Source organism: Gordionus sp. m RMFG-2023, chromosome 3, assembly GCF_954871325.1.
Source record: "Gordionus sp. m RMFG-2023 chromosome 3, tfGorSpeb1-WG-v2, whole genome shotgun sequence".
Taxonomy (NCBI): domain Eukaryota; kingdom Metazoa; phylum Nematomorpha; class Gordioida; order Chordodea; family Parachordodidae; genus Gordionus; species Gordionus sp. m RMFG-2023.
The window spans coordinates 4,394,784-4,411,967 of record NC_088777.1 but is presented as its reverse complement, the minus strand read 5'-3'; the positions used below and the strand labels follow the sequence as shown (position 1 = coordinate 4,411,967).

At 31.8% G+C, this 17,184-nt stretch overlaps 1 protein-coding gene across 1 annotated transcript; it reads right to left on the bottom strand.

Annotated features, from left to right (window-relative positions):
- Positions 1-625: 625 nt before the first annotated feature.
- On the bottom strand, positions 626-15,607 carry LOC135927577 (tuftelin-interacting protein 11-like). Its single transcript, XM_065463652.1, has 14 exons — positions 15,480-15,607; positions 15,155-15,336; positions 14,967-15,061; positions 14,860-14,917; positions 12,844-13,098; positions 12,647-12,779; positions 9,512-9,794; positions 8,674-8,812; positions 7,882-8,096; positions 7,431-7,627; positions 7,015-7,221; positions 2,116-2,359; positions 1,277-1,392; positions 626-1,165 (listed from the first exon to the last, which is right to left on the bottom strand). Exons 1-14 carry the CDS (start codon positions 15,571-15,573, stop codon positions 750-752), a joined length of 2,634 nt encoding a protein of 877 aa, XP_065319724.1. The 5' UTR covers positions 15,574-15,607; the 3' UTR covers positions 626-749.
- Positions 15,608-17,184: the final 1,577 nt, after the last annotated feature.

Genomic DNA, 17,184 nt, shown 5'->3' with positions numbered 1-17,184 from the left:
TTTCGATTTTTCTTAAAATGAAGGGATAAGTCTGATGAGGATGATGGCGTAACAAATATAATATTTTAGCGAAAAGATATAACCTAGTGTTTGTAATGAAGCAAATTCAAAAAAGGAAGGAAGAGAAGAGAAGAGAAGAGAAGAGAAGAGAAGAGAAGAGAAGAGAAGAGAAGAGAAGAGAAGAGAAGAGAAGAGAAGAGAAGAGAAGAGAAGAGAAGAAGAAGAAGAAGAGAAGAGAAGAGAAGAGAAGAGAAGAGAAGAGAAGAGAAGAGAAGAGAAGAGAAGAGAAGAGAAGAGAAGAGAAGAGAAGAGAAGAGAAGAGAAGAGAAGAGAAGAGAAGAGAAGAGAAGAAGAAGAGAAGAGAAGAGAAGAGAGAGAGAAGAGAGAGAAGAGAAGAGAAGAGAAGAAGAAGAGAAGAGAAGAGAAGAGAAGAGAAAAGAAGAGAAGAGAAGAGAAGAGAAGAGAAGAGAAGAGAAGAGAAGAGAAGAGAAGACTTTCTTTCTTCCTTTCTATTTCCTGAGAGGCAAAAATATTAAAGAGTGAATTTTGTTCACCCCCCATCCGCCAACTCGTAAAGTCTATGATATTTTTTTTTCTCTTAAATTATTTATTATTCAATACATTATAATTAAATAGCATCTTAATTACAAAAATTTACACATATTTATCAATTAATAAATATAATCTCTCCAAACTATGAATCTAAATACAACTATTTTGCTCAAACACTATCGAGCACATTAAAAAAGTTATAATATATTGACCAAGTTGATCAAATCGTTAACTGAAATCGGCATCCAATCAAAACCACTGCTCTTATCGGAAACAAATAAAACGTCCCTATCTATGTAAGCGGTGCAGGCTTTGCGATTGCCTTCAACTTTGTAGATCTGTTTATTGGCTGGCAGGTTCAGGTGGTACATATTCATTGTGCTCAAGTTGGCGGGCCCGAAAATTATCCCGCAACGTTCCAGTTTTGCTTGTACGAGTTCCCTGAAGGAAAACGCGTGCTCGCTCTGAGGAACGAGATTTAAGGGAGGCGGAGGAGGAGGCATCATAGGAATGGATGATTCCGAAGCCCTGGAAATAAATTGGTAAGGAGCAGAATACGGCGCCTCGTGATGATAATAAGGTTTGGGAACATTGTATGCGGAATTCGCGTTGGCTTTAATTTATGAATGGATTGATGTCGGATATCAAAAAAAAATTTTTTTAAATAATATTACGAAATTTAAATTATTAAGGAAGAAATATATGATTCTCCTTTTTTTTTTACCATTTTCCAACGAAGTGAGATGGTTGTTTATGATCATAAGGAGTGATTCAAACTCACTCTTGATATCGGGCCTGTCCAGCAAGGATTGAGGAAAAATACTCTTCCATTTCATGTACCTTTTTATTTAAACACAATTGGTTAAATATAAGTTATCAAACGAATTCGAAAATAAAAAAATTAAGCCTAATAATTATATTTCAGGCATGTATGTTTGAATTGAAACATTGCCAATTTTGAGATATATTTTAAAAGGATATTTAAATATGCTTATTTTATGATTTAATAATTTTAACAAAAATATTCGAAGATCTACAGACCTGGTCGAAAATAAATGTATAATAATATGTTTATAAAGGGTTGGGTTCATACATATAAAACCAATCGATTCAAAATTCATTTGGCGCCTTCATATATTTCTCATATATTTCTTTTCTTCCAATTTTCCTAGTGTTGTTAAATAACTCGATTTGAAGCCGATTTTTTAAAAAAAAGGATAACTCAAGATTTTAGATTGCCAAAGTCTTGGGATTTCGCTAAAAGATGTCCAAAACATTTGTGCCATCTATGAGCAAAATCTTCAAGCGTACGTTATCTTCTTTTGGGCAAAATATTGAGCTAGCCATTTTTAGAAAATCGACTCAAATCGAGCCGTTAAACGACACTAAATTTTCCCAATAAAATGATTTTAAAAATTTGGACGGGCTCTTCTTTTCTCTTCTAATCTTTCTTCTTTTCGACCTCCGTAAGTCTCACCAAAAATACTTTTTAAATACATTTTAACTGCTTGTAAAAGGGAGAAAAATGAAGTTTAAGAAAAACATAGATATATATATATGTACCAATCTGACACCGTGGACAATGGAACTGTTTTATTCCTCAACCCTGTTTCCAATTCTTTTCTCATGGCAGGAAATAATGTATTTTGCAACAAGATAGCCATATGGGGGTGAGGCAGAGTTGGTTCCCAATCTAAAATCCACAACCATTCATTGCTCACCCATTTGTCGATGGCATTGCCCGCATTCAACGATATGGCAAGATTCGCGGAAGATAGACTGGAGTGAATATTCTGAGTGGATTGAGCTAAATAGAAGAAAACATGAGGTTTAATTGATCGTGCATAAAGTTTAAAATGATCAGTAGAAAATTATTTTCTATAATCTTCAATATTTTCTGCCAAAAATTATCATAATCCATAATTTGGTTTTTAAGGGTTCTATCAAAAATATTGTGGATTGCCATTTATTGTAAAATTTTAATTTTCAGCTAAACTCTTTATCATTATTATTCCATCACCCACCTTGTGTTGTTGGCAATTTTAGTGTTGGATACGTCATCATCGTGAAACGTCATCACGACACTTCCCCCCCTTTACCAACAATTTTTCATTCACAATACCCATCATATTAGCAGTTTTCGTAGAACTTGAGAGTTCAAAAGCCTGCCTTAGTACTCGAGATTTGCACTTTGACATCATCTTCTTCTTTAACTTAACGTAGATTTTGCTCTCAATATTTTCTACATCAGCAGCTCTTACCGCCATCGGATCGTTGACCACACTCATAGCAGTTGGTGTCGCTAGTTTCCTACCGATAAACTGCATGGCTATGTGGTTCAACCTTTGCTTATGTCTCGGGGAAGTACAGAGGTTCTTGGTCTTATGAATAATTCCTAAATACATCGTGATTGGGTGAAGTCTCTCTTTAATGACAAAAGCTATGAAGTGAGGAAAACCATAACCACTTAAGCTACGAGGAGCAAAGAATAATGCAACTAATTTGAGGTAACTCAGGTCACGTCCCCAAGCAGATGTCTGTGTGATGAGATCAATGGACCTGAAGGTTGCATAGTAGTAGCAAAGAATAGGATCGGAACCTCGCTCAGATGATGCTCGAGCAGCACCGAAAACAGTGTCTATTTGTTGTGTAAGTGTAGAGAGTCTTTTAGTGTAATCGCGATCTATCTTGGAAAAGGTTTTCATATCGCACAGGACCTCACTCCCTTGACAGAAGAATCTGTTAAGATATATAAACTTGATGGAGGAGTATATTGTCTTTGCATCGTTGAGCTCTGCACCCAATTCTCCCCATACCCTTTTGGTAGTTGCGTAGTGCTCATCTGTAGCCCGCTGTGCATATTCTTCTGATGTACCAACCGGGAACTTTATCCCTTGAACTGCATCATCGATTAACCCGCTCGTGCATCACTTGGCAGATAACCAGCTTGCCTACCGACTCTTACACAGTAAGTACTGATGTGTACGTTGAAGATGGAATCTGCCATGCCAGTCCATCCTTGGAACAATCCATCTTTGAGCAGAGCATGTGCCAAGACAACTCTCTTTGCAATACAGGCTTCAATGTTTTTTAGAATAAGTTCAAGGCTTAACCACTTACCTGTACTAGTTAACCTAAGATTATAATCATGATGAGTTGCCCAATGATGCCTCGGGGCACTAGGACTCCATCCTGATGTGTCGTTTGAGCAAATAACCCCATAAGTGTCGCCCACTGTGTACTTGTTAATTCTGTCAAATATTCTGGCGATCTCATTGGCTGATCTTCTTGAAGTCACACCTTCGTAAAGTCGTTCTATTGGTATCAAGCTAAAATCGTATTCCGTGAGCAGTTCTCGGGTGATTGCGTCCGCAGACCAGGTTTCTCTCATCTTTGCTCCAAACTTTGTATTTACAGATTTGATCGACATGTCAACTACTTTGTCCCAGGGAGTCTTTCCAGAAGCTCAACTTAGGTATGCAGAAGAGGTTAAGGAAATTAGAAGCGGAATTGTGTGACATCAGCCTATTAGAGACTAGTTTACACGCTGCACTTAGAAAGAGCGGAGCACTCGAAATGGAGCAGATAAACCTTGCCTATATGTATCACTTACTTCCAGATCCTGATGCACCTCCGCTCAAAGTCTTATACAGAGTTGTTAACCAATTGAATAAACCTAATAAGGTAAATCAGAATTCCTTTAGAAAGTTCATGAACTACGTTAAAGCTTCTGATGTGGTAAAATTTACGAAGCTGTCAGGTGGTAGCATTAAGCCAGTCTGCGAAGAAGGTTACGACCTAATGGATAAAGAGTGGTATAAGAGTTGTTGCTCAGGCAATTCACAGCTACCCCTTGCAGAAGAGTGGGGAAAGTGCTGGATGGAGAATGTCTTGAACGTACAACCATTAATCTACACATGGTATATGACTGCTGGTGATGTTACACGCGCCATTCCTGACATCTCAACTTATGATTCACAGATGACCAAAGTAGCACAGAGATCCAACATGACTAACGAACTGTTATACACATTAGACCATGCTCCGTATCTGGATAAATGGTTACCCAAAGATGTCGTTAAGGCAATATCTAATGGAAAGACTCCCTGGGACAAAGTAGCTGACATGTCAATCAAATCTGAAAATACAAAGTTTGGAGCAAAGATGAGAGAAACCTGGTCTGCGGACGCAATCACCCGAGAACTACTCACGGAATACGATTTTAGCTTGATACCAATAGAACGACTTTACGAAGGTGTGACTTCAAGAAGATCAGCCAATGAGATCGCCAGAATATTTGACAGAATTAACAAGTACACAGTGGGCGACACTTATGGGGTTATTTGCTCAAACGACACATCAGGATAGAGTCCTAGTGCCCCGAGGCATCATTGGGCAACTCATCATGATTATAATCTTAGGTTAACTAGTACAGGTAAGTGGTTAAGCCTTGAACTTATTCTAAAAAACATTGAAGCCTGTATTGCAAAGAGAGGTGTCTTGGCACATGCTCTGCTCAAAGATGGATTGTTCCAAGGATGGACTGGCATGGCAGATTCCATCTTCAACGTACACATCAGTACTTACTGTGTAAGAGTCGGTAGGCAAGCTGGTTATCTGCCAAGTGATGCACGAGCCAATACTGCTGGGTTAATCGATGATGCAGTTCAAGGGATAAAGTTCCCGGTTGGTACATCAGAAGAATATGCACAGCGGGCTACAGATGAGCACTACGCAACTACCAAAAGGGTATGGGGAGAATTGGGTGCAGAGCTCAACGATGCAAAGACAATATACTCCTCCATCAAGTTTATATATCTTAACAGATTCTTCTGTCAAGAGAGTGAGGTCCTGTGCGATATGAAAACCTTTTCCAAGATAGATGCGATTACACTAAAAGACTCTTTACACTTACACAACAAATAGACACTGTTTTCGGTGCTGCTCGAGCATCATCTGAGCGAGGTTCCGATCATATTCTTTGCTACTACTATGCAACCTTCAGGTCCATTGATCTCATCACACAGACATCTGCTTGGGGACGTGACCTGAGTTACCTAAAATTAGTTGCATTATTCTTTGCTCCTCGTAGCTTATGTGGTTATGGTTTTCCTCACTTCATAGCTTTTGTCACTAAAGAGAGTCTTGACCCAATCACGATGTATTTAGGAATTATTCATAAGACCAAGAACCTCTGTACTTCCCCGAGACATAAGCAAAGGTTGAACCACATAGCCATGCAGTTTATCGGTAGGAAACTAGCGATACCAACTGCTATGGGTGTGGTCAACGATCCGATGGCGGTAAGAGCTGCTGATGTAGAAAATGTTGAGAGCAAAATCTACGTTAAGTTAAAGAAGAAGATGATGTCGAAGTGCAAATCTCGAGTAATAAGGCAGGCTTTTGAACTCTCAAGTATCTACGAAAACTGCTAATATGATGGGTATTGTGAATGAAAAATTGTTGGTAAAGGGGGGAAGTGTCGTGATGACGTTTCACGATGATGACGTATCCAACACTAAAATTGCCAAGTACAACACAAGGTGGGTGATGGAATAATAATGATAAAGAGTTTAGCTGAAAATTAAAATTTTACAATAAATGGCAATCCACAATATTTTTGATAAAACCCTTAAAAACCAAATTCTGGATTATGATAATTTTTGGCAGAAAATATTGAAGATTATAGAAAATATTGGACCAATATAATTCTGAAATATTTCTACTTAAACCTTACAAAGCAACGCTTCTGAAGTACCTACTGAAATGCTTAATATTTAAAAATTTGTTCAATAATATTAATATGCAATATACAGAAAAATTAAGGATAAAAAAATTTATTCGAAAGATAAAAGAATTCTGTTGCAAAGAAATCCTCTTTTTCTACAAATCTATTGGACACCAGACCAGACTTACGGGGATAACCTTGATGATATTGAGATAGGTCATGGGATCTCGATAATAAAGTCTTTTTCTGATTTTTAAAAAATAGATGTTTGATTTGATTATTGAAAACTTAAACTATCGAGCCAAAAATCGCTTTTATAGAAACTCTGGAATGCGGTACATGATGGGAAGGATAAATAATCGTTATTATTCTACTTTTTGATGCATTTTTCAAAATCAATAAAGAATTTGTGATTCGTTAAATGGCTCCATCTAATCTATAAATACTATTATACCTAGAAATCCGTTTGAGGATTAAATCTTGATATTGAAAAATTACTCAAAAGTTCATTACAAAAAAAAGAGATTAATAAGGGTATGTATTTTACGCATTTAGGAATACATTTTAAACAAAATCAGATCTTCAAGCTTTAAAATGTACCCAATAAATAATTTGCTATTTTTTCAACTTTAACTAATTGATTTTTGTGCGTTTTTAAAATTTTCTAAGATATTGCACAAATTGTTGGAAACATACACTATCCCCTATATCCTTTGTAAAAATGTAAGGTGTACCATGAGCCAAATCGTTTAGTTTAGTGAGAACATGCTTGATTAGCAATGCCTCGAAGTCCCTGTAAGTAAAAACGTCTTTCCAGGGAGTGAGTAACGCCTTAGCTGATCTGTCGCTAGGATGCCAGCGACTCAAGGCTGAGGCCAGCTTAGATCTGATGGTTGGAGTTAATTGAGAATGAAGCCAATCTTGAGGATCTGCATCTGAACCTTTTGTAATTGTTATTATTAATAAATTATCAAAACTAAAATATGCTATATATGGATAATTCGGATTATTTTATAATTATATCTCCCAAAACTTTATTTTTTCCAAATATTCATATCACCTAAATAAGAATATAATGGATGTGTTATTTGGATCAAGGAATTTTCCCAATATTTCTAATCTTTTGAAATAAAAGCAATTTAAAAAAAACCTATATATGGTAACCAAGGATGAATCCAAGAATGAATGGGCACTACATCCGTCAACGGATCCCATTCTTGTAATTCGCTATGAAGCTTGGGAATTATTAATTGGTCCAACAAGTTGTGCTTGAGCCAGGGAGGTAGGATGTCACTCCAACACTCGATTAAATTTATGAGTTTATCGCTATTTCTAGGATCCCATTTTCTGATAAAAAAAATAAGTCATTTTTTTCCCCCATTTATTTGATATAGTTCCTAAATAAATGTACAGAAACACAACAAACTTAGTTAGGATGTTAGAAACTTTAAAGTAATGTCAGTCAGAGTATTGCAACAATTTAGGAAGTTTGCCAAGATGCCGAGACCACTTGCCAGAATCCTTCAGGCTTTTATGCAAAAAATGATCTCAGTGTTATCAACAATTCGTATCATGTATAGGAAATAGTAAATTAGTTTTACTGTTGTATATCCTTCCTAATTTTTGGCATCCATATGTACCAAAGCATCTTTTGAAAAGTTATTTCGTCGGGGGATTCGTCGCTCTGGCTAAAAATATTTGTATTGAGTGACAAATCGATTTCCATATCCCGCAATATGCGCTTCCATTCCAGCAAAATGTCTATGGCATATTCAGGTTGTTCCAAGGGTTCCCAAGTCTCCAATACGTTTTTAAGCTTATACACCATACATAAATATAAGTTAAAACCTTACAATAAGAGGACCTTGATAAATATAGAAACATGAATATGATATAAACAAACAAAATACGAATTCAGTGTAACCACTATAGTTGGGTGATGGCTAAATGTGGGAGAATTCGGCTCAATCTTCGGGCACCGGCCAGAAAAAATCCGTTAATATTAAGGAGTTTGAATTTATATTTGTTTCTTTCAAATTTGTACTGCTATCTTATAAAGGAATAACCCCAAGGTCAACTGGCTAAAAATTGGCTTAAAAGGTTAAAAATATAGTGATTACTGATTACTCATCTATAGTAACCACTATTTCCTCGATTTCAGCTTTAAATTGGCTAATTAACCTAAAAATTTAGAAATGGACCATGACCTGATGTGAGATAGGGTTAGTTGTGCATTTAATGTTCAAATCGGACAAAATACGTGTATCTCATCTTACACATAAACTTTTTATAAGTCATAATCAACCCCGACTTACTTAAATCAATCTTGGCAAGAGAGTACAAATAGAACTTGTGGTTTAACTATATGTAATAATTTAAACTTATTTATTTACCATAGGAAAAACAATGGCGGTGATAATGTTCTTCAGATCGTACAATTTGAATTCATTATTGAATTCGATTTTAAACATATCCAATAGGATTTTGCATTCGTCCAAATTTCGGAAAATATTTTCGTCTGGGTTAATGAATCTTGATGAAAATGGATAAAAATTAGCTTAAAGTTTATAAATATTTAGGACGACTTAAAATCAGACTTTGAAACCTTGAGTAAAAATGGTTCTGTTTTTGAATATTTAAAGAAAAAAAATTATTCTAGTTCCGGTTAAAATTCTGAAAAGTGGGCTCTGGGATTAAATTTGATGTTTCAGAGGGTTCCAGGCTCTCTGGTTCTAATCTTTGTTAAAACAATTAAAAAAAACAAATTGACCCTAATAATGAATGACATAACATTTTAAATTAAACAATATTTTTAGATCACTTGCACTTTTATTAGAACTGGATCCTATAAATTTGTTTCTGGATTCAGGTTCCAATAAATTTTATATAAAAAAAGTTCCAAACTTTCCTAGAATTTGTCCAGCTTCGGCTCCAAAAGTGTGCTTAAAACTTGTTATTATTTAGTAGAGATCTGCAAATCACAACACAACCCGTACTTGGCCCAAACAGGTTAAAAAAAATATTTTAGTTCGGGACTAATATTTCTTTAAAGAAATTCGGGCTGGGCTAGGTCGGCCTAAAATTTTTAAATACCATATGTTTCTGTTTATTTCCCAAAGCTGATTTACTTTTAGTAAGCGCAATGATGTGTTGTTAAGATATATAACTGCCTAAACCTTAAAAAATGCAATTAAAAATCGATTATAAGAAACGAATATAACATTTATTCACCTATCCATAAAAGTTAAAAGTTTAACGAGTCGTTTGGTTTCATCTTTCGTATTTACGATCGTCTGCTCCAGTTTGTGCCTTTTTTCGATCAAATTTTGTCTTTGGTTATCCTCGTAAGCCAAACGTTTCTTATTGAGATTTAGCGCGTTTTCGCTTTGCCTCATCAGAATATCGAGATTGTGCCTCAATTCTGGAAGGTCAAAATTGACCCTGGAATTCAACGTCGATGCATTAGAAGAAGGTTCTGACGGTTTATTCAATCGCCTGGATATAGATTCGTAACCTTGGGTAGTAGTATTTATTCATACATAATAATGTATGTAGGAGGCTAATCGACTAAATAAAGTAGTATAAACCTCATCATCAATGCTAACTGGATTACAAAAAAAAATATTTCTAATTTAAAGTAAAACACCATCAAATTCAATCGCGTATGATATTGAATATGGGGGTGAGTGGGGGTTAAAGGATAAGGTAACTCTTGAAAAATAATCTATTCTCTTCATCCTTAGAGAAATTTAACTTTTGGTTGGATAGCTAATTCGAAGTATTTGGCCAGGTTACATTATAAAATAATTTTTTGGTTTTACACTCTTTTTAAAAAAATTAGTCATTATTCTATTTTTTTAAAAAACTTTCTTTTCAAAGACTAAAATAAGTTTAATGAAAAATAATATTTTATATCGGCTTTAAATGACATTTACGAAAAAAACGGTGAATTTGTCAAGGGAGGAATTTTCCCATGGCAATGCATCATTCTGATTATATTTTAGCGCCAATTTTGAGGAAGTGCCTCCCGCCATATCGCTAAAGTAATTAAAATTAATATATAAAAATTTTATCTTGAGCCAGACCAATACCAGATTGGCGATTCATTTATTAAATTCACATAAAAATGTCCATAAGGTTCACGTTTTTAAATCGCGAAGAACGAAACAGCGAAAAATTGGGAAAATAGATGCTAGAGAAATAAACACATCTATTTAAATCAAATTTTTAAAAAAAAATCTCTAAAAATGGAGGAAATATCATCTTCGCCCACAATTTCGTCTATTTCAAATTTACTTTTAAAAAATTTTCTAGGAAATATAAGCGAGATCCCAATATTTTCGCTGTTTCGATCTTGGCATTATCGCGCTCTTGCCGTCCATACATAGGAGTCAGCTGTAGCGCCTTTTTTGGTTTGTATGTCTATTAAATGACATTAATGTGGAAAAAGACAAATAGTCGAGCAAACCACAAAATGGCACTAAAGGCCTCCTATGTATGGACGCTTTTGATTGATGAATCCCCAATCTAGTAGAATATATATATACATCATTGGGCTAGACTCAACCAGCCACTTCAATCTATTTGAAAATCTGTTGTTAAACTGAGAAATTAAGAGAGGGTAATAAAGGCCATGTACTGAGGAATAAATAGAATACATTCCTGAAGAAATATATTAAAATTAATTAGTTCATTACCTAAAAGGATTAAAAAGGTGATTCGATCAAAATGTAGGAACACAAAAATGTATAGTGGTCAAACATTAAAGAACGAAAATGAAAAAAAAAACTGAGAATATCTTCTTTAAATTTTTTAAGCATTTATTTTTGATAAACTTAACATAAAAAACAACGAATTAATCACCTTTGAGACTTAAACAAACCATAATAATCTCCAATTTGTATAAATTATATTAAATATATATTTTTTTTGATATAAAATAAATTATGTATTTTTTTCGGATAAAAATAAAATAATTCTTAGTATATGTCATAATCATGGTTTCAACACAAACATGAACCAAACCTTTAAATCAGTATTAACCGTTTTTTTATCGCTACAAATGTTTGTAAACCGGTTTAAATCTCATGTTTTATACTTATAAATAACTAATTTATGGCTAAAATTCTGATTTATATGAGTATTGTTCTTAAAATTATTATCACTCAATTTTTGATAAATTTTTGTATATTGCTATTTTACAACAATTTTTAAAATAGCTTCTGTGTTTTTTTTTCATTTAAATTTTGGTAAAAAGCTTATTAAAATGCCAAGCGATAAATTAATTACAATATATAAAATATTTACATTTACGTAGAGTATTATAAATGATATATCAAAATTTAAAGCTACAGATTGCGATAAAAATATGAAACACCATCATACTGCAACTCTTGAGTGTCACATCAAAAAATCGTTCTCTAGAACTTGCCAAAATTAACAAAATATCACAACAAAAGCATTAAGAAATAAAAAAATTAGGATGTTAAACCAACCAACCCGTAGCATTTAAAAGAATAAACATGATCATAAACAAAATCTGCTAGAAAGATCAGAGAATTTTATATATATATTTTAGTTTATTTACCTAAAGAACCTAGCCAAAATATAAAAAAATGAATATCTTAGATCTATTGGCAAAATTAGAGTAATGATATACCCCAATTTATCTAAATTGTCTAATGATATATTGGCAGTGCCGGCTACTCAAGTTAGAGTAGAGAGAGAGCTTTTTCAACAATAAAATTTACAATTAATTTATATAGAGATGTAATTTGACTAAACTATAAAATATTTTAATTGTACAGTTAAAACTGTATAATTTATAAATTGGATATTAATAATGTGTAATTACTAATAAAATAAGCCTTTTGGCTGTATACTAGGTGGACTCAATTTGGATATTTAATTGCATTTTAATATGCGTAAAAAGTTTTGAACGAGGACACCCTATTGGTTTGTTTGAAGTGTTTGGTGGCATTGTTATTTTTTGCATTAAGCAACCTAAAACATGGCCTTTAAGTTTTTTTTTAATGATGAATAAAAAGTGTTCTACAGAAACAGAATTATAATGTAAGTTTAAACATAAAAGAGTTCAACCCTGGTTTATAATTCAAACCGGTATCATTATTTTTTACGAACCAAACCTGAGTCGTTTATTTTATCTGAACTTGTACAGATATTCGTTTGGGTTTGGATCTCGGGTTTGGGTGGTATATAATTTGATTTCAGAGACTCAAAACGAATCGCGAAAAACCTGTATAACTTTTCATAAGTAACAGTTACTAAGAAATGTAATTGAATAAAAAATGATTAATCTAATTTTAATTTTAGCATATGTGATCAGAAAGTAAGCATCAAACTGACCTGTCAATATCTTTGTCTCTTTGCCTGTCATGTCAATAACCTTGATTGATTTGGTCGAATCAATATTTTTCTGGGAATAATTATCTGACCAAAATGGAAGGGAATCTTTTGAATCAGCGCCAATTTTATTATACTATAATAAAATAGTGGAATGGATTATTATTAAAAAAATATTATATACATGACGTTAAACTTACATCGAACGAGGGTTTGAGCGACCTGTCTTTAGTGGAACGTTTATCTTGTTCCTTCTTCCAACCGCTACCTTTTATGGAGGCTCCTTTGAAATTTCTGCCACCAACTCCATCCTTATCCTGCTTAGGTTTGTCGGCTTTGTTAGCTTCTGGTCCATATGCCCCAATGGCACCCTTGCCCTTACGTTTAACAGCTTCCACTGGTTCAGTTCTACCCTGGCCATGTTTCCCCAATCCTTTGCCAGCTTGATAACCCATCTGAAGAAATATTTGACATACGTTTTAAGCATTACATGTTAATAAACTATATAGAAGGGTTGGCAAGATAAATATTGATTTGGATCGCGATTTATTTTTAAAAAAATAAATATCATGATTCAAATCCATATAATATTATTTCATTTCACTATACTTTGCTTGTAAGTTTTAAAATCGCTAATTTTATTATATTATAAATTTGTTTTATGTTGCATGATGAAATTCCCATAAAAACATTTATATAAAATTAAAGGAGATATAGAAATTCTTTATAACTATTTCTGTATTATTTAATAAAAAATTTATTCTATTTTATTTATATCAAAATCAATTTAGGCACAATATTTTGATATCAAAACTTTTTTTTTGAAATGATTTATTTGAAATTAATCCTCTAAATAAATTATAAAATATTCAAATAAATTTTATCGCCTTTCATCATTGCAGGAAATCCTTAGTTATCATTAAAATTTAATTATAAAGTATATATTTAGAATGTATGAGCAAATGAAATATTGATAATATAATATTATTGAAAAAATACTTAATATTTAGTCAATTCAATATTGCTAATTTTATAATTGTTTATATGAAATTTCCCAGGAAAACAGAGGTATAATGTAATAAAATGAATGTGGATAATCCATTGAAGGCTTTGTTTCCTGAGTTATTTTTGTATATTTTTTAGGATTATTTTTATGAAAAAATTTAAGCTTAATTAATTACTAGACAATGCTAGTTATATAAATTGCAACTAAATATTTTCTTTTAACCCTTAATCAAGGGTAAATATAATGAAATAACAATAAATATATAAATCCATTTCAAAGTCAAAAAATAACATAACTTAATTTGTTAGTTCAAATAAAAAAATTTAGAACAAACATTTAAAATTTTAATATTTCAATTTGAATGCTGGTTAAATGTGAAAGGGTTTTGATTTTTTAAATAAAATTTAACCGATTTTATTAATAAACTTTCTACCTTGACAGGTCATGTGATTATAGATAAATAATTTATTTTCATATAAATTCATTTCATAATATATATTACTAATCATAAACTAATATAATAAAAACGGAATTGGGACTGCAAGTTCCCAAAAGCATGAATAATTATATTTTAAGAGTAATTTGAATTTTTTGTTTAAAAAAATAATAAAATTCCTTGGGTTCTGATTTAGGGGCTCCTATTTTGTCACCTATAATTTTTAACAAATTTAAAGTTTCACTTCATATATGTCCAGGGGAAGAGAGAGCGATTGGTATAAAATAAGATAATTTTAATTTAGAATATTTTATCTTAAATTAGAATGTATATTTTTGAAAATGAAGAGAATAATGTAAAATCCAAAATTAAGAATTTACTTATAGACCAAGGTATGAAGTTAAACCATCTGTCTTATGCCATCATTTGATGATAAATTATGGGGCAGGTATTTGGGCCCTCATAAGGAAAAGATTAATAACTAAATTAATTGCTACATGACTTGCATGTTTGCCTTATACAATTTTAACCATGTCTCCCTTTGAAATTAACTAATATCTTACATTTTATGCAAGTATGTTGTCGAACTATCATCCAATTTAACTTATGGCAGCTGAATTGGATGTAGAGCTCTTTAGCCAAAACCTAATTGAAGCAAAGTTTTGCTTGCCAATGACCCAAAGAATAATAGTCAATCCATCAAGTTTTAGGCCATTATCTGTTGATAGGTGGGTCCAAGAATAATGTATAATAAAAGAAAAATCAATATTTTACTTGTAGGAGAAGTTTTTGTCCAATTCCTTTTGTATGCTTCTCCCAATCACCCAATGAACTATATATTAAAAAAAAATCTACACAATTCTAAAAAAATAAAAATATACCTTTGGTCCTCTTGTTGATAATTATAGTTTTTGACTTTAAACATGGTTTTTTTTGGTGGTACATACATTTCATCATCACTATAATTAGCATCAACCTATAAAATAAAAAATAAGACATTTGTTAATACTGAATAATATGAAAAAAAAATAAAACTAAATAAAGAACATATGTTACATGGGAAATTTACATTTTCTTCAACAGTTTCTTCTTCACTATCTTTTCCTGTAGGAGGTTGAGTATTAGGTTGAGTGACTCCTCCACTTATGAACCCTATAGGGGTTGAATAACTCTTGGCTGCAAACAATCTTCTTCCTGATATTGAAGTTCCTTTATAGGTATTTTCATCATCGTCATCATCTGCCCAAATTCCTATATTTTTATATTACAATCGTTTAAAAGTGTATCTTAAAAGCTAAATATCCCATATTAAGAAGGGAAAAATTAATGATAAAATACTTATAAATTAAAATATTGGCTATTGTAGTGTATATATAACATAGATTGTAATATACCATAAGTATGCTGCTCTTTCGTCATTCTCCGACGAGGAGCTTGTGTATTAAAAGCAAATCCTATATCATCTTCGGTTATCTCAAATTTTTCCATCCAGTATATATCTTGTTCAGAATTATCATCAACATATATGTCAGATGTCAGTTAGTGTTGACATATAAAGATATTTATATACCATAATTTTTTATATTAATAACAATAAGGTAATCGAATGATAGAAGTGGAAGTTAAAATTCATTAGCTAGATAGAGATTAATTTGAATTAATCTATATGATCACACATTTTTTACGGAAATTTTAATCAATAAAATAATTCGATTTATATATAGTTTTGTAACGATAAGAAATAAGTACTCGTAAATAATAAACTTATATATTTAAGGAAAACAAAATCTATAAATTTATGGCAATATATGAAAATTAAACAAAATGTTATATAATATAATAAAATGTAACTAAGAAAAGAAGTTTAAGAAATAAAGAGGTATAGAAATATATAACATATGTATATATGAAGGATATTTGATAAGGTAAAGCCTATCATTTTTTAAAAAAATTATACCAATGTTAATATTATTGTAAATAAAAATTGCATATAAACTTAAAAATATTATAAAGAAAAGGTTATTTCTAAAACAAGATAGATAATGAGGAATAAAATATTATACAATTGAAATTATGAATATATAATGCTGTGGTTTATTAATAATAGAAGTTAAAATAACACTAATAGTATATTACGTGATACGTGATAATAGCGCTCCCTCTGGTTGTGGGTACAATAGAGCTACGCTAGGTTTTCCTCAAAATCCATCAAACTGAATAGTTAATTAGGGGAAAAAAAATGAGGAGCCCTTCACACGTTTGTGTGCAAGCCGCACGTACTTGTAGGCACAACATTTCGAAAAAAGTTGCTTAAACCTCTATAGGCTTAGTAAAAAGGAGTGGGGTAATAAAAGAGCCTATAACCGAGAACTACAGTATAATTTAATTACTTTAAAAGTGGGTGATGGCTGATTTTAAGTTTAAATAATTTAGTGTAAGTTTTAATGATAACTATCACTATTGAGATTTAATGTTCATAGAATCTGTAAATAAATATGATTAAAATAAAAAAATTGCCTAATCAGTAGATTAGATATAGTGTTATTTTTTTTTATTAATGATTTAACCCATACAATAGAGTAATCATAGTCTCTGTTCAATTTAATGTAGCCATTTCAGCTTCAAAGTGAATTGAGTGAGATAAAAATATTTAATATAAAATTGGATGATTCTTTGCTCTTATAAATTGCAAAAGGATGTAGATATATACAATCAAGAGTGGAATGAAATGTTCAATAATCTAATTGTCTGATCTTTTGATTCTTATATATACAAGAATAAGGAATTCAATATATCTAATTGTCCTTCACTTAACTTTGGATTTGATATAATCAACAAATTAAAATAGAACAAATGTAACCATTCCATTTTAGAAGGTATATGTGTAATGTAAGTAAAAATTGCAAAAGCAAGTGTAGAATATTATAATAAATCTATTTGTATGGTTATTTATACTTACTGAGTGGAAAAAAAATATACAATATAAAATTGTCTGTCTTTTAATCCTTATAAAGAATAAAGATATTCAATATATCTAATTGTGTAAACTTATAAATTACAAAATAATGTAGATACATACAATCAAGAGTGGAATGAAAT

What these genes read in the sequence shown, in the direction of transcription:
- LOC135927577 (XM_065463652.1), bottom strand. Translation starts at nt 15,573, where the DNA reads ATGGAAAAATTTGAGATAACCGAAGATGATATAGGATTTGCTTTTAAT. An exon ending in GACAAAAACTTCTCCTACAA is followed by an intron (nt 13,099 to 14,859) that starts GTAAAATATTGA and finishes ATATTTCTTCAG; the next exon opens with ATGGGTTATCAAGCTGGCAA. An exon ending in ATTAGGAAGGATATACAACA is followed by an intron (nt 7,628 to 7,881) that starts GTAAAACTAATT and finishes TTTTTTTATCAG; the next exon opens with AAAATGGGATCCTAGAAATA.